Consider the following 22,183-nt stretch of genomic DNA (forward strand, 5'->3'; position numbering starts at 1 on the left):
CGTAAATTAAGTATTCGTAATAAGTAGGTAATATTTTTCTTAGCCTGTCTCTCATCTGTGTGCGTGTGCTTTTAAATTATGCAGCTTTCGATTTATTTAGCTTCGAGTAGAAGTATCTATACATACCTAACACATCTTCAAATGGTATACTTACTCCCAAGGAAATACGCCTCCAGTCTTTATATAGAGCTTGAAACGTATCATCAACGTAATTTTCATAAACACGCCGAGTAAATCTTTAACAATATTTTGTAAGATAATTAGAATCTATTCCCCTTGCAGAGCCATGTGAAGTGAATGGCAATCAAACGAGAAATTACGTAGCCAAGGGGCGTCCAGCCTTCAAAGCGCCATTTCTCTTTGACGCAATTATACTTAAATTAGGTAGTACGTGGGTTTCCTATTGGAAAAAAATGTTTAACAACTGGCCATAAAGACTTCGGCCGTTAAGCTTTAGTAGTTTTCGCGTTGCACGCCCTTGGTCGATCGTAAAGTTTTTTCTTAAACTTTATCGCAGCGCCCGTAGCACTGGCTTTGAACCAAATGACGGGTTAACTCAAATCGACAAAGGAACAACGGCAACAGAATGTTTGGCAAACACTCGCCGACATACTTTGTTAACGCTTAATTACAAGGGTTCGCCAATAACTTCGTCATTGTTAAAAACTCTTCTATTTATTTATTTAAAAGTTTTACGACGTCGCAGAAAGAAGCAATATTAAACCATCTGCACGAATGTTTTTCTTTTACTTGGACTTTATTACGTGGGTAACAGACAAACCGTTAAAATAAAAACCGGCCAAGAGCGTGTCGGACACGCCCAAAATACGGTTCCGTAGCCATTACGAAAAAATTAAGTAATATTTTTCTAAGGATTTCGTATTTTATACTTACGGAATCTTCCAAGTTTAGGTATATTTTATACCTTAGGCTGCTATTTACTTACTACCTACTAATAATTCTCAAGTAAACTTAGCCGTTATCATTTTCCTTGAAAGTTTGATATACTTACTACTAGTTACTACAATCCTGATTTTTTTCAAATTTTTCCACCCACCGCTTTAGATTTTAGGGGGACGCTCGATTCTAAAGAAAATTTGCAATTTAAAGTTGAATATTTCGCAGACATGTCACTGAATCGAAAAATCGTCTTTGCAAACCCCTAATGGTTTTAAAAGACCTATCCAACGATACCCCACACTATAGGGTTAGATGAGAAAAAAAATCACCCCCACTTTACGTCTATGGGAGGTACCCTAAAAAATATTGTTTTTGAATTTTTATTGTACCATTTTGTCGGCATAGTTTACTTATATATCCGTGCAAAATTACAGCTTTCTAGCATTGATAGCCCCTGAGCAAAGCCGCGGACGGACAGACAGACAGACAGACAACTATAAGGGTTCCGTTTTTGCCATTTTCGCTCCGGAACCCTAAAAATGTAGCCTGCTCGCTTGCTTTTTAATTTCGTCGATTACTTTACTTATAATATTAAACTTTACATACCACAACCACCAGCACCCACTACCATCAGGAGACCCACTTGCTCGTTTGCTAAGTCGAATAAAAAAAAACCAGTAAAATAAGTTTATACCAATCTGTGCTTTGATAGCTCCTCTTTATTTCATAGGAAGTTCATAGGTGTCGTACCTACATTAAGTACTTCCTCGAGTCGCCATACGGTCGCTCGCTATGCTCGCGTTGTAATCGCTTACAAGTAATACCTAATTAATAACTCTAAGCTACCGATCGACCATATTTTGAAAAGAGCATACTCGTAGCAGCTTTTCTAGCTGTTTTTGATTAGTTCCGCAAGTAGAGCGGACTTAGCTAGCCTATTTTTTTCCCCGTAGACATACGTTTAAGTACCCATTATAACTTCAAGTTGTGGCTTAGGTTCCTTTTGATTAGGACTATTGTACCTATTACGTACGCTAACGGCTAACATAAGTAGGTAATAAGTAGAATAGACAAGTTTTTTCTATATGGAAGACTTAAACCATGTTTTTGGTGCTGACGAAAAATCAGAAAGCGTTTGTGGCAAATCGAAGTGGAGAGGTTAGCAACGTCTATATTTAACCCGTAATTAGACAACGCCAAAATACCAGCCACGCGTTACCCCAAGGAATGCCGCCCGCAGCTGCCATTTCTTGCTGTCGGTAATCGGTCATCTTCGTAATTACGCAGGCACACCTCGTTAACGTATTCAGTCGAAAAAGCACTCCAGGGCGAAAACAAATATTAGCATTGACGCGGTCGTTCACACCCGACAATTACCTACCTGCGCAGGACGCCTCTAGTGTAAAGATTGCAGCTGAATTTCGCCGCCGCCGCACCCTCAGACACAACTTATAATTTTCTCGCCGAGAGTGAAGTCAGAACACGCAAAAAACAAATGCGTTATTATAATGACTGCGCCGGAAATTATTATGAAACACGCGGCCAGCATCAAATTCGGTTTTCGCCTCTATATATAAGTATAATTTTTATGATTAGGTACCAAAACGTGAAGTAGAGTAAAGAAAGTATGAAAAACAACAAGTTTTTTGCAAAATTTATTTTTTGTAAATATAAAAATACCCTTTTATGTTAATCCTAACATAAGTACCTATACTTAAACAAATTAAGAAACGATAATCAATCACAGCAAATCATAGGTTTCGAATAACTACGTTTAGGACACTAATTCCTGCGCGAGTTTACACATTTGAAATCTGAACATGCTTTATGAGATTCTTAACGCATATAGGTACAATAATGTAAAGTATGTCACTTAAATTATAATAAAAATTACATCGACTATTCCAGAATAATCTAGATTATAACTTGCTAGTAGCAATGGCTGATATACAGCATGATTAATGATTAAGATGAAGATTCGTACTTTCTTATTTAGCGTACCAAATAAAAACAAATTAACATTGTAATAAAATATATTTCATACATGTTTGATAACAAAACGTCATATATCAAATACTGTTTTATGTGGGAATCACAAGAACTTATATCAGTTATTCTCTTTTCATTGGAAAATAACTTAATTTTGTATTTGCAATATATTTGTAAAGAGAACTAATCACGTCACTGAAAAGTAGATAACCTTTTACAGCTAAAATATTATTAGTATTTGATTTATATTGGAATGATTGATATGTAAAATAACTGTGAGCTAACAACTTAAACTTAAAAAAGTGCATTGTTTTATAAATTGACCACTACCATATTCTATAAGATGAAAAAAAATCACTACGGAAGACAGAAAAAGAAAAGAGAGTTACTCCTTCTAAAATTGTATTTCATGTTCATGAAAAAAATATCTTATGTATCTCAAACATTGGGATAAATTGCTGTCATGACAAGATTTCATAAAATTTTTAAGACACATTATGACAACAGCACTAAACGCAAAAGCCTTTTTTTAACTACTACTTTTGCATCAACATCTATTAAGGACATTGGGAACGATCGATAATTTTAAATTTTTATACTAATTGACAATTCATCTAAATAATAATGATACTTACCTCTTCGGCATTAAATTTACACTGCAATGCAACAAAATGTGAAACACATAAGATTGCGAGGTCAGAAAACAAAAACACATCATACATACATAATTACGTATAAATAGTATACTTATATCTGTCTAAAGTGCCACAAACTTATCTAACCCAATGGTTAAAACTGGAGCTAGTGCCACAACATAATCAATGTCAATTTAGTGGCAAATGTAGGTCTATAACAAATTGACGATATATACGTATAATTTGTTTAACAAAATCATTGAACATAAGCTAAGTTAGCTAGCTAGTAACGTACGATTAAACAATCCCGAAAAACATTTACAGGGGTGTTTAGTAAAATTAACCCAACCATCTGCTTAAATTTTCCAGAATAATTTGAAGAAATCTTGTATAAAGTTAATCAATAATGGTGGGTGAAATTCGACTGGTAATATTTTAAGATAACTTGTATAAAAAAAATATATATAAATATTGCAAGTTAAATAAAAGCTTGTAATAATAGACCTTATCACTAGGTTAGGTATGTTTGTGTGGCATTGGACGTTGTTCGAAATGTCATACTTACACAATAAAAAAAGACTCACTCTTATACACTCTTTCGATTATTAATTTTAAGAGATATAATTAGATTAACCGGCGTAATTTAATTACAATTCCTTCACTTAGTCTTTTACTAATCACAGTCCTTGATTTTAATACAATCCATCATTTTAATAACGTTTCGCATCAAATAAATTTGATTAATTAGTTTTGCGTGATAAATTTAAACGCAATATTTACTTATTCACTGAATTAGATTAATCAGCATTTTTGGAATAATTAAAGCATCCTATAGAGCTTTTATTGCTAATTTAAATAATGAAAATTATCTACTTACATATTTATTACAATTATAATCGATTCCCCGATGCAAATAATCTACATATTTATTACAATTATAATCGATTCCCCGATGCAAATAGTCACCGACGCCATGGGTGACTTTTTTTAATATTTGTATTTTGCTCACAATCAAACTTTGCCCCTAATACTGGTTGCAGCACTTTGAAATAAGTTACTTAAATGCGTATACATGTGTCATATTTGGTATATAGTAGGTATTCCATTATTGCCCTCAATGGCGGCCTTAAAGCTTGGGCCAATGTGAGTTGGTATTACTTAAGTAGTATTTATAATTTCACTACCTTATCTCAAGAGGATTTTCAAAAAGCCAATGTCATGAGCATTTCAATGAGTATCTTAAAATATTATTACCTAGCAAAGCAGTAATCGTAATGAGCGGTGTTGCCAGCACAAACCGTTATTTTTCGTAAACAATTTCCAAGCCGAATTTAACTTGTAACTATAATGTTACTTGAAGAAGAAAAAAACTAAGGTATTTGTGTCTTCATAACCTTCCAATTCTGTATAAATCGTAAAATTATTTTTGTACCACCGAAACTGGGTGCTTTTGTATTAAAAACTTGAAGAAAATAGCTATTTAAAAAAGTTTTTCAAAATCACCTAATTTCAACCTGGAAAAGCACATAATTTTTCAAAAATAATTAATTAGATTTTAGTAGATTTAAAATAGATAAATGACGTCACAGTTCAGTAATACAATACTATGGCGAAATAGCGTAATGACAGCGTATAAAAAGTATGTCAATCAATTAATGGTGTCAGATAGCCTATTATAAGATACATTAATAATATAATGATATGGAAGAGCGGTGTTCTCTTAGCACGATTATCACGGTATATTTTAAAAGAGGCACCCAGCACTTATAGTTATTCTACTTAATGTAAGTTATTAAATAAATTATTATTTAATATTTTCCGGTAAAAACCGGTTTTTAACCTCCGATGCAAATAGAGGAGTTTAACACATCGTCTGTGGCATCGTAGATCTCAAACGTATGCACCGATTACATGCATAATACACACAGACATACACACGTAATTTTTTCAGTTCTTAGCCATGTTTCATTAAAATCTATTCAGCCAACTTTAATAACAATGTCGCTTTTGAAATAACTTTTCTAATATTTATTAAGCTTTGTCTAAACTGGTCATGTTAAACTTTCGTTATTTTCTTCAGACAATAGTGTAACGTCTGCACCTCAGTCGGTTTGTTTCTTCGCTCAAGTGTGGCGTGCCAGCGGCGCGGCGCAGTAGGTCATTTCCTATGACTCCGGGAAGAGGATGCTCTCCTCAGGAGCTGTCATGTCATCGCTCTCCGAAAGAGACCAGTCCTAGTAATATGCAAAGAATCGTAACTAGGTACCATCAGCCAAATAAGTGGTCTATCAATTTTTAAACAAGTTCCTATTAAATGTATATGTCGCTAAAGTCGAACTTTCAAGTTGACAGATACGTCTATTGGAATTATTGTTTGGTTCTCATCCGATTACCGCACACTGAATCTACCGAACAACGGCTAAACTGATAGTGTCTTTTCCAACCTCGACATTGGCGGAATCATCGATAGTTCGATGGAGCTATACTTTCAAGAATTGAATTGAATTATGACATGCAAACGATTCACAACTTTAGGGTGGTAGACCACATATTTGGCTGATGGTACATAGAAACTAAAAAATAATAATCAAAAACCCACACAAATAATAATAATATTTAAGTGTATTTCCCAATTTTTGATTTTGTCTGTAAGTGTTAATATAATACGAGATTAAATAAATAATAATAATTAATACTATCCTATGTTCATTTGTATTTATTCTTTCCTTCTGTCTTTTTCTGCATATCGAATATGTGTAAATGTATGTTTCTTTTTTCTTTTTTAATTGGTTGTAATTTAAAGGTAAACAAAAAAGGTCCTGCACATGCTTATCATCTCCATCTGAATATCTGCCATCGGAGTTTGCTAGATCATTGATATCATCATCATCTCAGCCGTAGGAAGTCCACTGTTGGACATGGCCTCCCCCACAGACCTCCAGTCGCTTCGGTTGGCAGCGGCCTGCATCCACCGTGAACCCGCGGCTTTAACCAGGTCATCCGTCCATCTCGTTGATATAGTTATATAGAAATCTATGTTACGGTCTAGGTAAAAAAATTCAGTAAAATAAGTTGTTTCTTACCTGTTCATCTGTACTAGCGAAGAACAAGTAGAACAGATTAGCGCCGAGGTCAATGGCCGCAGCCAAGTAGAACACTTCCCGCCACTGGCCCAGGGTTTGCTGAAAAAATACAAACACAACTTTGTGATCACGGAAATAACGAGCGACAAAGAAAATCACAATCAATTTGTTCTCAAGTTACGACGAAGATATCAAACTATTTGCTATAGCTAAAATATATTTTGCACACCAGCTACTGGTGGAATGTGTGTTTCACATATAATAAATGTAGATCATTATTTTGTACCAAATTTTAAGCCGAATAAATGACTTTGACCTTGAGGTTTTGCTTTTATTAGTTTTTTCAAGAAAATCTAAGATTTTTAAAAACGCAAAAGTTTTTCCAATTGCCGGACAGGATTTGACCTCCTGTGACTTTACGCGCTAGATGTGTCATAACTGGACCAAAGAGAATCCGACCAACCAGCTGAAAAACATAATCACTTGCATGCGTCAAACGAGCCAAATGGGAAATGGATGAAAATTTTGAAAACGCTTGAAACTTTTTTTATCGGTAGGAATAACCTTTCTAATTAACAGAAAAAATATCAGATTTTAATTAAATTAAACAAAATTAAAGAGTTTTCTTTACCGCCTAATTACGATAGTTCGGTCGGTTACGGGTTGTTCCATAGCCCAAAACGAAAAATTAAAAAAAAGAATTTATGTGTCTTTGACTCGTTCGTTTTGACAGGTGACACTCTTTATTGGCCCGGATAATACCGACATGGAAATACCGACCCTGTTTTTCATGTACACGCCCATAGAAGCTCATGTCAGTTTCTATGGGCGTGTACGTACATGAACCGACCGCGTGCACATAACCGACCGGACTATGGTAATTTGGCGGTAAAGAAAACTCTGTTTTTTTTTCTGTTAATTAGAAAGGTTATTCCTATCGATAAAAAAATTCAAACGTTTCTAAAATTTTCATCCATTTCCCATTTGGCTAATCAAGATCATTGTAAGCAAGACTTTTACGTCAAACGGACCTCTCAATATAAAAATAAAGCCTCATTTAAACCATGCAAGAATTTGCAAACAAGTTGCATTACAACACAGACTTATTGTGGGACAATGAATTCAGTTGATCAAACAAATACCGCAATGTAGTGAAACTTGCATGCAAGTTCTCGCATAGCCTTAAAGCCGTGTTTAAACTTGCAAGAAAAATCGTGCAAGTTGCATTACATTGCGAGGCCGTAAAGCCAATGAGTTTGTAGTGGTCAATTGAGCGCCGCGATGTAATGCAACTTGCACGATTTCTCTTGCAAGTCTAAACTCGGCGTAATGGAGCCATCTAGCGATATTTCGCCTATCAACAAACTCTCATTGGTTACTCACTTGGTCGCTGCTAATGATATGTCCAATCACGTACGGCGCCATGAAGCCGCAAATGTTGCTTGCAGCATTTGTTATCCCGTACATGGTGCCCGCGAATTGCGGGGACAGATCGATGTGGTTCATCTGGTTACCTGAGGACATAGACATAATACATCTCTAGTCATTCAAAAGTTAGTTAATTTGAAGCTTAACTTTGTAATAGGTAATAATAAAGGACATGCGCGTTTTTGTTGGCCAGAATGCATGGACTACAGCGTAAGAGAAAAGACCATCAATAAAATTAGAAGATGAAGATAATTGTCGATACTTTGCTAATTTTAAATCGAAAAACACCCTGCATAAAATTGCTCTGCGCGAATGGTCAGAGTATAGCGAAGTATAGAATCTTAAGCCTTAACAATAGAGTCGTGTTCACATATTTTTGATCAAATTTTCGCTCCGAAGTTTAAGAACTCGATTGTACGCACTATGCGGTTAGCCACGCTGTTTTAGCGCACCGTCTCTTTCTTCCTCAAGCGATGCTCTGAAGAGGGAGAGAATACTAAAACCGTACGGTTGACCGAGTACGTTCTTGCACTTACCGGCGTACACGGCGCCTCCGAAGGCTGACGTGATGCTCAATAGCAGCATAACAGCAGTACGGTCGCAGCCCGCCCAAGCGATACCGAGCAGCCCAAACGCTGGGATAAACGCCGCTGCAAACAACAACGCGATTAAGAGGATATTGGATTGGAGAGTCGATACCAAACAGTAGAGTTCTCGAAGACGCAACTCTAAGACCACATACGCACTATGCGGCTAACCACGCGGCGCGGTTTTAGCGTGCCGTCCCCTTCAAAGTATAGCTTGAGAAAGAGGCGGCGCGCTCAAACCGCACGGTTGGCTGCATAGTGCGTACGTGGCCTAATAAAAAACAATTCAGTTTTGCCTTGCAAACTGTAATAGACAGTGGAAAAAAACATTTATTCGTGACAACATGGAAACAAACAATGACATAAAAAATGCGCATGTTACGAAATGGTCCCAAATCAGCAAACCTGCCGGTCTTGCGATCGGCGCTGACCTTCCTTTGAGACCATCAGGTCATCATTCTTCAAACCGCATCAGCTAGCGTAAGCCCTAAGTCATAAAAAGTTAAACTTACCAACTGTGTTCCAAAGCTTCATGCTATTAAGTCGTGATATCCATCCCTTTGCCAGCACCCAGTCGGCGAATATGCAGATGATTATACCGGCCACCCACGACGTGAAATACGGAATAGCAGACAGCCTGGCGTTCTGAAATGAAATTACTATTGATGAATACTAATTCATCATCATCATCATCGGCCAGAAGATGTTTACTTTTGAACAAAAGCCTCTTCCTTATAACGCCACAATTAACAATCACTGGAGCTAGGACATTTGGTAGCACACCGCAGCTCCGTTCTACAAACCATGGAGTCGCTATTTGTTAATATATTTTTAGGTTACTAGGACATTATTGTATTGTAGCTATCTATTTTCATTTTTAAATTCACTTTTTGTCTGTCCCTGACTGAATGCTCCTCTCTTCCACTCAAAGATTGACTGTACAGATATCTTAAAGGGATAAGTTCGCCTTTGTACATATATCTCAATGTTTGTCAATTGTGTTCGTTTACTTAGATTAGATTAGATTTTTAGAAAAATATGGTTCTGTCCATTGGAGGACAATTTTGCCAGTGTCTAGGAGGTTTTGCCGTTGTACGGTAAAAAAAATCTAGAAAATGAAATACTTATTTTGTACAATAAAGAGTTTAGGTACATACATAAATACTTTAGGAAAGTACTGTCAGGGCACACGGACTCCCCTGTGACGCAGTAATTTTTTTATACTGTGTATACGATATTCAGTCTTTTAGACTTCATTTTGCTAGAATCCAGTAACTTTTATAACATTCCCGAAAAAAAACCACAGCTGTATATCTGAGATCTGGGACTGAGCTACAACAAACGTGCTAGAGTGAGACTAGGACCAGCTAGCCCTAGCAGTAGTAATGTAAAGCAAACTTCATTCTGCTAACCCTAAAAATCAGTCCGGCAAGTATAATCTGCATTCATCAAAAATGAACTGCAACAAATGTAAATGTGAATCAACATAATATGATATTGTAGGCGTTAGTAAGGTGATAAGACGGCGTTTGACGTATATCAAAACGCACGGATTTTAACCTTTGACAACGCGTCTTATTTTGTGACAATCGCCAGTTCAGTTGAGAGACTGTGATATTTATAAAGATAAGATGTTGGTTTTCATTATCTTTTTGAATGAAAACTGTCAAAACCTACTAATAGCCCGAAGTTGTTATTTACTATGAAAAAAAATGAACACAGTAAAGAACATTTTATTCGTGCAATGTAGGTACGAATGTTTGGCCCCTTTATCCTATTTGTGAGCGTCATTTTTTTTTATCTGTGAAATGTGTTGACAATCCTATTTTACAATTCGCAGCTTTTGCATGCCGCCACGGGTCACTGGTCGTACTCAAGCCTTCTTAGTATGTAAAAAATATAATACTCACGGAGACGATATCAAAATGCAATATATTGTTCATATAGGTGGGTAATTCTGTTAGCTGCGTGTAGAAGAGCCAGGATTGACCGCACTGAGCTATGAGAATGGCCCATAGCGGCACGCAAGTCAGGAACTTACACCATGGTATGGCCATGCCTCGTTTCTCTTCCTAAAACAAAAAACAGTAAGTTTTATCCTTGAGCGTCTAAAAACTTCAAGCTATACAGGCTGTAACATTTAGATCAGTCAGTATGGGAAAGTCTGAAACTATAAAGGCCTGTTTCACCACGTGTCGACTAACTTTAAGTGACGGATATCAGTGATGCCGTCTCTGTTTGTTTTGTCCGAATAAACAAAAACGGCATTACTTTTAACTGACACTTAAAGTTAGTCGACAAGTGGTGAAACCGGCCCTAAGTCGTACGAAGATACGAGGGTCTATTGCCTAACGTTTCTGACGCTTGCGATCGCAATTAAATGTCAGATTTCGCATACAAAAACTGTCGTTTGATTGCGATCGCGAGCGTTTTAGAAACGTTAGGCGATACGGCCTCTAAGCTGTTCTTAGTAACAAGAAAAACTGCATTCATACATATATTGAAAAAAAAACTGATACTTAACTCGGGAATTGAATAATAAAACTTAACATTATTAAAGAATATGAAATACAATGATTTTCATTCATTCTATGATATCGTGTGTCATAGTAACATTTATTGCTTATAACCAACACTATTCGATATCCAAATAGAAATAAATAATGTAGTTTTATTTATCAAAACGACCGATTCCTAAATAGACTACAATATTTGTTTTTAACGTATGAATGCAGTTTTTCTTGTTACTAAAATCGATGACATGGTTCCTAAGAACAGATCTTCGTATATCTTATAGTTTCATACTTTCCCATACTGACCGATCTAAATGTTAGACCCTGCATATTATTAGTGATTCAATCTCAAAATATAAACTTAAACAACGAACACGAATAGTAGCATTCACGGCGAACGTAAAAAAATGAGGTTTAACAACATAGCCGCGTTAGTTTCATTTTTTGCCATGGTCAGATCTTTGTCGAACTGTAGAAGAATCATGATCATGAGTGTCAACAACGATGATTATACTGACGTAATATCCGCAGTAAAAGGGGTAAAAATCTACTAATTAATTGTGTTTATGTGAAAGTGAATCTCCTTTAAATTATGTTATCAATAAAAGCTATTTTTAAAACAACTTCCAATTACTTAACAATGTTTCTGATACAATTATCCGAGTATCCACAACATATTGCTTAAAATATAACAGACATCTGTGTTATGAAGTAGTAAGTATGAGTAAGACGCATCTGTTCTAGGTGCAATAACCTTTTGGTAGATTTAGGAGTTAAAAAAACTGCTATTTTTTGTTAGGTACAAATTGTCAAGCACTGATCTGAATCAGCAAAGTAAAATATTGGCCAAGAGCAAGTCAGGCTCGCGCACCAAGGGTTCCGCACTTTATAAGTATGTCAAAATATACGCTATAAACGGCCGTATCTATAAAAAATGCAGTATTAGCATTAGCAGAGCCCTGCTTCTAAGCAAAATGTACGCAGTGTGTGGTCATTTCATATTGGATGGTTAGGACCACACTTAATTTTTAGTTTTCTATCATTTTTATCATTTGAAGTTGTATCGGCAACGGAAATACATATGTATAAATTTTAACTGACTGTCTATTACGGTTCTTGAGATACTTACAGCTCTATCACGGACGACGGACAGCGTAGTAACAGTAATAGAGTTCCATTTGTTAACTTTCGTATACGGAACCCTAAAAACTTTTTTTTTATCCGACTGGATGGCAAACGAGCAAGTGGGTCTCCTGATGGTAAGATAAGAGATCACCACCGCCATGATTGGCGATACCTCTGGTGTTGCAGATGCGTTGCCAACATAGAGGCCTAAGATGGGATACCTCAAGTGCCAGTTATTTCACTAAACCAAAATATTAATAAAATAATATGTGCACACGTATTTCATTAGTCGGAGTCGGTTTTTTGTGTTTAAAAACATTTTCCCAAGAACCAAATTTAGTTAATTTTAGTTTAAATTCGTTTGTAATCAGCATTGTACAAACGTGAGGTCACGAATTGAGTCACACAGCTGCGTCGCGCCTCTCGCAACAGATAGTGACATGGACACTGTTCTGCATTAGCTTGTTTTACTGAGCGGGCGCTATAAAGAAGTAAGTATATAAGAACAGAGGTCTACTAGATCAGAGGTCGCTATTTATCACGTGAGGCTTAAAAAGGGGGAGATTTTCGAAAAAATCACAAAATATACCCTTTGGCCACGTGGCCCGACTGCCTTTGTCCAACCGATCGGACGACATGAACTTTTTTCTCCTGTTGGCCTGATTGACCAATCAGAAATTAAAAAATATTACAATGATGGTACCGTGAGATATCACATGTATTTATTTTTCCGTTGAGTGCACAGTTTTTAAGGAGCTTAATCACTTTTTTATTGTGAAATCTAATAATAATAATAGAGCCTTTTATTCCGAACTTTCATACACTGTTTGCCTTTTTGGGAAATCTACCAAAGAAAATGCAAATCTACCAAACATTTTGGGAAAAAACATCATGTGATTAATTACCAGTCAGAGCTGATTTTTTTTTACTAATAAGTACAAGATAAAAAATAAGTATTAGGGCATTGGAATCAATTTTAAAGGTATACTTCAACTTACTTGTGGCCCGATGCAATGGGTAATATATTCTATTTCTTTCGGACATATCCTTGGGTGACTCTGCGGTGCATCATAGACCAAGAACATCCAAGCAACGAACCAGACAACCCCAAGGCCTCCAAACAAGTAGAAGCAGAGCGGCCAACCGCCCGCAAAGTCAAGGGTGCAGAGCCAACCTGAGATGGGTAGTGAAATTACTGTGCCGAAGTTGGATCCTGAAAAAAATATCTGATGATTAACTTGTTTGTGATTTTCCTATGACCGGTTATGCACTACAACGATCCGAATCCGTTAAAATATGGACCGGAGTAGTCATAGAACTATTTGTATACTTAGTGAAATCGAATGACGGAAATCGGATCTAGTGCGTAAACTACCATACAACAGTTCTAATTCTAAGATTACTCCGGACCGTATTTTCACGGATTCAGATCCGACGTTAGTGCAAAACCGCTCTAAGCATTTAAAGGATAAATCAACAAAAACGAATCGTTTCTTTATCAAACACACACACACACACACACACACACAAACATCACGCCTGTATTCCCAAATGGGGTAGGCAGAGCACACGAAACGTTACCGCTTCGGAGCCACTTTATTCTTCTTTATCTAATCCTATTAACGTCAACGTCCCTTTTCCAGGCATAGTGCATATATCGACCACATAAATGTAAAAAAATATTCGACCTTGCTGAATTTACAATATGGTACGAAATCAATTGATGTCTTTTAACATTATTATTATTTTTTAAATTAATCCCTCATAGGTAAACATTATAAAACTATGATTCATTTTTTAGTAGCGTATCTAAGTTAGGGGCCTTGAAAAGGGTTAAATTAAACAAGAAACATTTAGCCTAACAGTAACAAGTGGAAAAGTTTAGTTGAGTACATCAGCATCTGAAAAGTTAATTATAATTTGATAATCTCTTATCTTCACTTATTTGTTCACGAAAGCAAAATTATAACGTATATTTATAAACTCACCTGCATAAACATATGCAGCAAATTTAGATCTCTCCATTGGTGGGATCCAACGAGCCAGCATAGCATGCATTGCTGGGTATGTCACACCTTCACCCAAACCTTCCAATACTCGCACAACAATGAAAAACTTGAAATCCGTATAAGCAGCAATTGGACTAAGAATGGTGAAGAGTGCTGTTAATAACACACCTACACCATAGACTAATTTCCCTCCAAACAATTCTGCTATTCTGCCTCCCGGAATCTATAAAAAATATTATAAGGAATACATGATATGGACTCAATTTCAAATTTTGGAGTAACTCCCAGATTTTCAGTTTACTGTGGACTATTCTATTACCTGTGTAAGTACATATCCGTAGAAAAAAGACCCTAATATAATGCTCTGCTGTTCAACAGACCAATTTAAATCACCAGTTTTCTGAAAAAAAAAACATGTTTTGGCATTATACAAAGCACTATTCTATAATATATAGTATATTACACGTACGTATGTACGTATTTCCTACGGCAGGCGAAAAACCGGACATTGACGTTTATTTGCTTACCACAGTGATCACCAACCTTTTTTGGTAAGATTCAAAAATTATCAATGTGCATTATTGGAAAGATATAATTGAAATTTTAGTTATTATAAATAACTCAAATAAATATAAATAACTATAAAATAAACATTTAACATAAAGTCAACTTTAATGATATCGAGATTCCAGTTTTTCGTTTATAGGGTATTATTTTACGTTTATGGGGGTCAAACTGATAGTTATTAGAAATTCAAAAACTGGTCAAGGATGATCCTACTGCGTGTTTGTTTATCTCGAACTTTTTCTAAGACAATTTTCGCGTAATGACCTGTCCTAGCGAAGAACGAGGCCACCATCTTTTTTCCCACGCTTCGACCTCTTTAGTTGGCAACTCCTCGGAAGGAAACACCCACTGAGCAGACTGTATTACCCACAGACATCATATATGAACGTGGTATTACCTACCTACTTTAAGCCCAATTCAAGATTAAAATTTTAAGATTTTATTACGGGATACCGTGGGAATTATCGGGATAAAATAAAGCCTATGTATTATTCCAGGCGTCCAAACATCTTCATAATCTAATTTCATCCAAATCCGCTGGTCGTCATACTAAAACTGACAAAACGGGTTGTGTATCCCTAACGCTCGCCCAACCCGTACCACGAAACACGCGCACTACGCGAAACGACACAGAAGTGTATGGAGAGCGATACGTATCGTTTTGTTTCGCCGCTAACATAATACCTTCGGTCATTGTCCGTTTTTTCGCCTGCCGTAGGGACAAAGTATACATATTCAGATAATTTTTAGATTACAAATACAAAAGACAAGCAATTAAGCACAAATGACATAGCAAGAAAACAATCAGCTTTTATTATGTAGTTCCAACTGATTTACATTATTGCAGTTTCAAGAGCAACTTAGCTGGCTTAATTGCACTAAACTGTGGAAGTCAAGAGATGCGTTTACCCAGTGATAGGGCACAATAGTAGTTTAATTAAAGAAAAACTAACTGGTATATTTGTGCTATTGTCCGGTATGCCTGCCGGACATACATCTACGGCAGATTCATTTGATGGAACAGGGGCTGTTGAGTTGATCATCGCCACAATGGCCACGGACAAATTGACACGCATGGCATATACATTGGCAAAACCCAAGAAGCCCATGATGCCAAGAACTGTTCGACTTTTGATCCATCCTGTTGTTTCCTCTGCAACCAATTTTCAGTTCATGATTTCAAGGTAATCATTTGGTACTAAAATCAATTTTAATTAGAAGTAATTATTATTGCTATTCATTTTTAAGAGTGGTCCACTTAAAAATGTAAAAACAAAACTAAAATAAATTATAATACTAATATAGGGTTGCCATTGTCCCGGTACGCCGGGACATGTCCCATTAGAATGGTGTCCCGGTGTTCCAGCAAATTATCCTGGTTCGAAAATCATAGTTATTTAGTAGGGGGCTGTACTTGGTAAATAATAATATACCTACAACATTTAAATGCGCTCGACTAACTAGCTAAGATATATCATAGCCGATAACGTGAATTTTCCACTTTGTAGCGAAAAGCGCCTACAAACAGAGATTCCGACTGGCGGATTGTTGGCATTGAATGACTGTGTTAAAAGTTGTTTGTGTTAAGGCAAGGAGTAAACCTTAGCCCCCTTATTCATAAACAACAATCAAACCTATTTTAGTTAAAATGCTGCTAAAATTCGTTTGTCCTTATCTGTCACTTCAACACTTGTATTTGTTAGAAAGGGACAAAGCATTTGTTAGTTAACATAGGCTTGTTAAGTTTTATGAATAAGGGGGTTATAATATAAATAATATTATTATAGTTACCTATTGTTGTAAAAAAAGTTTGACCGCTATGTGTGTCTGTCTGTGGCACGGTAGCTGTTAACCTCGTAAGTCCTGACTTTTTTTATCATACATAGTTCTACAGGCCGACGTGAGATTTCAAAGTTATAGTTATGTGATTTTCATTTGAATTTGATATTATTAAGTAATTTTTGACCTTTGTTACTGTATTTCTACTTCCCAAATGTAGATGGCATTGGAGTAGTTAAGAGATACTCCCTAATATATATATATATATATATTTTATTTATTTATTTATTTGACTAGATGGAAAACGAGCTAGTGGGTCTCTTGATGGTAAGAGATCACCACCGCCCATAAACATCTGCAACACCAGGGGTATTTCAAATGTGTTGCCAACCTAGAGGCCTAAGATGGGATACCTCAAGTGCCAGTAATTTCACCAGCTGTCTTACTCTCCATGCCGTAACACAACAGTGCAAGCACTGCTGCTTCACTGCTGGATTAGCAAGCAAGATGGTGGTAGCAATCCAGGGCGGACCTTGCACAAGGTCCTACCACCTGCAATAGTAGCTTCTAATCCATTAATGGCAAAACTTCTGCCTGCCTTAATGGCATCAGTCGTGTCAAAGAAATTTGTTACGAAAGAGTAAGTTTTTGTGGTGCTTATTCTATTTTTTTTTACAAAGAAAGTAATTGATAAAGTGCAAAAACAATTTTACTTAATTTATTTTACAAATAAAAAAATGGCTTTCATACAAAATGGATATATATCAAACTTATGATATATATCTGATATATATCATAAATATCCGATATTTGATATTTATAATAAATATCGGATATTTTCGAACCCTGCAAAAAAACCTGTTTCAGTTATGGTTATGAAGCTCCATAACATCCCTATGGTCTGTCCCAGAATTCGAGATACTAAAATGACAGTCTGAAATGTCAAACGTAAAAATAATGTGGCCAGCATAAAAGGAACAGTGCTGCTCCGTGATTTCGGTTTCGTAAATAACCGATAAAATGTTTATTTTACGATAGCAAAAATAACATTAATGCATTCAATATTCTACTTTCCATTTTACTTTATCATACGATAAAGTGATGAAATCTAAGCACAGGTAAAAATACAGTGTTCATCACTTAGTGCCAACGTAAAAAATAATACAGATGCTACTACAAAACTAGAAAAACGAAGTTCGTATGGCACCGTCCCTTTCACTCGCGTATTGAATGAGATAAGCGTCAGCGGGAAGGCAACATACGAAGTTCGAGTTTTGCATTTCGTAGTCAGGGCCAGCACGGCTACTACGAAATTCGAAAATCGAAGTTCGTGTCGTTCCGTCCTTCTGACACTACTATTTAATTTAATACGTAAGTTAGAGGGACGTTACGGTACGAACTTTGATTTTCGAATTCCGGAGTAGGCCCTCAGATATCACACAACGTCATTGTTCATGTTTTTCGAATTCAAGTGGTATTCAACCGATTTTCGTTACTTTACTCGTATTGTCATCGGATGTGACCAGTGCGTTTTCTCGTGTTTTTATTTTGATATTCATGTCATAGAATAATAAATCAAATATTCATTATTCTCGTATTATTTAGTTAATGTAAAACTTACTTAGAATGAAATTGAAACTTAAACATCAACATCTATAAAAAGTCGAAATATCTCGAAAACGGTCGCATTTTTATTAGACCTATTTTACCTTTTCTAGAATGTCCTAAGTGCCCTACATTTTAGTACATCACGAATCCGTTCATATCTTAATATTTTACGACATACATACATAGGTACCTACCAAATCTTTCGGTAATAACCGGTTGCGGCACATCACTATTTATGAGACGCAAAAAACAGGTAACACATGAAACGTCATTTTAGTATCTCGAATTCTGGGACAGACCATAGTGAAAGCTTTACTTAGTTCAGAATATGGTCAATTGATGTGAATTGTTTCATGATATTTATTTTAAATATTACACTGCTTTCAAAATTATTCCTGTTATAATTGCTGGAAAGTTGTTAAGAGAGGTGTCATTATTCTATAAGAAAAGACAAAGGTAATAAGCACATAGGTAACATAAATAAAATACCAATTTAAATTTAGGACAATGTTTGCCATATTTTTGTAGTCTAATAAAATTATTTGGAATTGTTGTAGCAGCATGTTTTTACTTTCTTTTTTTTAGGAAAAGCTAACTTGCACACTGTTCGCATACTCTTTGTGTAGAAAATCGAGGATAAAAACATCCATCCCCACAAACAAAATTTTACATTTATAATATATCTTAATAGAAAATTAGGAAGATTTAAATTAGTTATGCCAAAATAGCAAAGGTAAACCAATTAAAACAATGCAATATGACTGCATGTGTTGTGTCCTTACCTCCCACTGACCTACATGTGCTATGAGTTTGCTAAGATTACAATTATCTTTATAATGTGCTAGTAAATAACACAATCTCTTTTAATAGGTACAACTAATTGTTGTAATTATTGTATAATAATAATGCATTAATAAATCTGCAATTACTGTAATGTGACCTTGAATATCAGCAGCCGCTGAGGTAGGCGTACTTGAAAAAGTAAACAAAATTAAAATTACCTCGATCTTCCACTACTAGATTACGATGACTGGTCGTCACATCTTCCTCGATGTCCGCGTTAATTATGGGGCTTTCTTCGATAGGGGATGACATTGTCAATTCAGAATAACACCATTCCTTGCTCCAATTACCATGTAGATGCTAAAATTACCAGAATACCATTTGGCGCTGAGATAAATATTGATTTTTTCAACTTATACTGAACCTAATTAAAAGTGGGTTCCATATACACGATTCAACAGAATCGGTTTTATTTAACTGTGTTACGATGAGTCACTTGAGTTCTTGTGTTGTACGATTACGTCGTACATAAACAAAGAAAATATTTTCATCAAATACATCCGTACGTGCATCGCTGTCACTGTGACACTGTCAAACGTCAAACTGAGCCAGAGCCACCACAGACAACGTACGGGTACGTTCGGAGAATCATTGTTCACGCAGTCCAGCGCTAATATTTTGTCGAGCTTGAGGGTAGCGCATGGCAACTGAGAAATAGAAAAAAAAAAACAATCGGTCAAGTGCGAGTGCGAGCGACCCGCGCATGAAGGGTTCCGCACCTCCGTACAATATTTTAAAAACAAGTATGGTCTGTCCCAGAATTCGAGATACTAAAATGACGTTTCATGTGTTACCTGTTTTTTGCGTCTCATAAATAGTGATGTGCCGCAACCGGTTATTACCGAAAGATTTTGTAGGTACCTATGTATGTATGTCGTAAAATATTAAGATATGAACGGATCCGTGATGTACTTAAATGTAGGGCACTTAAGACATTCTAGAAAAGGTAAAATAGGTCTAATAAAAATGCGACCGTTTTCGAGATATTTCGGCTTTTTATAGATGTTGGTGTTTAAGTTTCAATTTCATTCTAAGTAAGTTTTACATTAACTAAATAATATGAGAATAATGAATATTTGATTTATTATTCTATGATGTGTATGTATTGTGGCACTAAGTGATGAACACTGTATTTTTACCTGTGCTTAGATTTCATCACTTTATCGTATGATAAAGTAAAATGGAAAGTAGAATATTGAATGCATTAATGTTATTTTTGCTATCGTAAAATAAACATTTTATCGGTTATTTACGAAACCGAAATCACGGAGCAGCACTGTTCCTTTTATGCTGGCCACATTATTTTTACGTTTGACATTTCAGACTGTCATTTTAGTATCTCGAATTCTGGGACAGACCATAGTTCAGTAATAATTTTTTGTAAAAAATCTAATACTTACAAGATTTTTGTTGGCGGTACTTTTTTGCCCTTGGTTACCAAAGTAGGTAGTCGTCAAGACGATTAAAATGAGATCAAAATCGATGCGGTCGTGTCGTTTTATTACAGAGTTCCTATGGCCAACATCTAACTTCATCATCAGATCAGCTCTACGTCATAAAAATATTGCATTGTCATCGGATTCATACATGCATTAAAAATTTCAGCTCAATCGGTTGAAGATATCCACTTCAAATTTAAGTTGAAATATTAATTCCACGCCCGAACAAACATAACTAGAAGTTACATTACATTACAATTTAATAAAAACATATCACCAAAATGTAAGCACTATGGTCTGTCCCAGAATTCGAAATACTAAAATGACAGTCTGAAATGTCAAACGTAAAAATAATGTGGCCAGCATAAAAGGAACAGTGCTGCTCCGTGATTTCGGTTTCGTAAATAACCGATAAAATGTTTATTTTACGATAGCAAAAATAACATTAATGCATTCAATATTCTACTTTCCATTTTACTTTATCATACGATAAAGTGATGAAATCTAAGCACAGGTAAAAATACAGTGTTCATCACTTAGTGCCAACGTAAAAAATAATACAGAGGGGCTACCACAAAACTAGAAAAACGAAGTTCGTATGGCACCGTCCCTTTCACTCGCGTATTGAATGAGATAAGCGTCAGCGGGACGGCAACATACGAAGTTCGAGTTTTGCATTTCGTAGTCAGGGCCAGCAGGGCTACTACGAAATTCGAAAATCGAAGTTCGTGTCGTTCCGTCCTTCTGACACTACTATTTAATTTAATACGTAAGTGAGAGGGACGTTACGGTACGAACTTTGATTTTCGAATTCCGGAGTAGGCCCTCAGATATCACACAACGTCATTGTTCATGTTTTTCGTATTCAAGTGGTATTCAACCGATTTTCGTTACTTTACTCGTATTGTCATCGGATGTGATCAGTGCGTTTTCTCGTGTTTTTATTTAGATATTCATATCATAGAATATTAATCAAATATTCATTATTCTCATATTATTTAGTTAATGTAAAACTTACTTAGAATGAAATTGAAACTTAAACATCAACATCTATAAAAAGTCGAAATATCTCGAAAACGGTCGCATTTTTATTAGACCTATTTTACCTTTTCTAGAATGTCCTAAGTGCCCTACATTTTAGTACATCACGGATCCGTTAATATCTTAATATTTTACGACATACATACATAGGTACCTACAAAATCTTTTGGTAATAACCGGTTGCGGCACATCACTATTTATGAGACGCAAAAAACAGGTAACACATGAAACGTCATTTTAGTATCTCGAATTCTGGGACAGACCATAGGTGCAAGTATTTTGAATAAAAAACAATTTTAAATTCTCATCCTCTTTGGCTGACGCCCTGTCGGAGGCTTAATAGCGCTTTAGACTTGCCATGCGCCGCCGCCAGGCGCCCAGGGCAGAAAAAATTGGCTGAACGCGGTAATGCGGCCGAACGGCGCGTACTTTTTATGAATTAGTGAATAAATCTTAACCTGATTTTAAATTTTGACCTTGTAAATAAATAGTGTTACTTTGTATGAATTATAACGGACATTAATTAGTGTAAAAAACATTAAATACAGCGGCTCTTTATTGAAGTTGGCTTTTGTGAAGTGTGTGTAGTGTGTGTCGGAGGTTTGTGGATCATAAATTGTTATTTAGTCTTAATGCT

The 22,183-nt window shown here is 35.8% G+C and overlaps 1 protein-coding gene across 1 annotated transcript; it reads right to left on the bottom strand.

The window, feature by feature from the left end:
- Positions 1 to 2,548: 2,548 nt before the first annotated feature.
- LOC141437358 (putative inorganic phosphate cotransporter) lies at positions 2,549 to 19,585 on the bottom strand. Its single transcript, XM_074100666.1, has 11 exons — positions 19,225 to 19,585; positions 15,790 to 15,989; positions 14,589 to 14,669; positions 14,249 to 14,492; positions 13,259 to 13,473; positions 10,533 to 10,694; positions 9,135 to 9,267; positions 8,572 to 8,685; positions 7,991 to 8,121; positions 6,608 to 6,706; positions 2,549 to 5,758 (listed from the first exon to the last, which is right to left on the bottom strand). The coding sequence occupies exons 1-11, from the start codon at positions 19,316 to 19,318 to the stop codon at positions 5,690 to 5,692; spliced, it is 1,542 nt and encodes a 513-aa protein (XP_073956767.1). The 5' UTR covers positions 19,319 to 19,585; the 3' UTR covers positions 2,549 to 5,689.
- Between the last annotated feature and the right edge of the window lie 2,598 nt (positions 19,586 to 22,183).

The sequence above is a fragment of the Choristoneura fumiferana genome, chromosome 17 (genome assembly GCF_025370935.1).
Source record: "Choristoneura fumiferana chromosome 17, NRCan_CFum_1, whole genome shotgun sequence".
Lineage (NCBI taxonomy): Eukaryota > Metazoa > Arthropoda > Insecta > Lepidoptera > Tortricidae > Choristoneura > Choristoneura fumiferana.

What these genes read in the sequence shown, in the direction of transcription:
- LOC141437358 (XM_074100666.1), bottom strand. Translation starts at nt 19,318, where the DNA reads ATGTCATCCCCTATCGAAGAAAGCCCCATAATTAACGCGGACATCGAG. An exon ending in GAAGCTTTGGAACACAGTTG is followed by an intron (nt 8,686 to 9,134) that starts GTAAGTTTAACT and finishes TGTTGTTTGCAG; the next exon opens with CGGCGTTTATCCCAGCGTTT. An exon ending in CGGAGGCGCCGTGTACGCCG is followed by an intron (nt 8,122 to 8,571) that starts GTAAGTGCAAGA and finishes CTATGTCCTCAG; the next exon opens with GTAACCAGATGAACCACATC.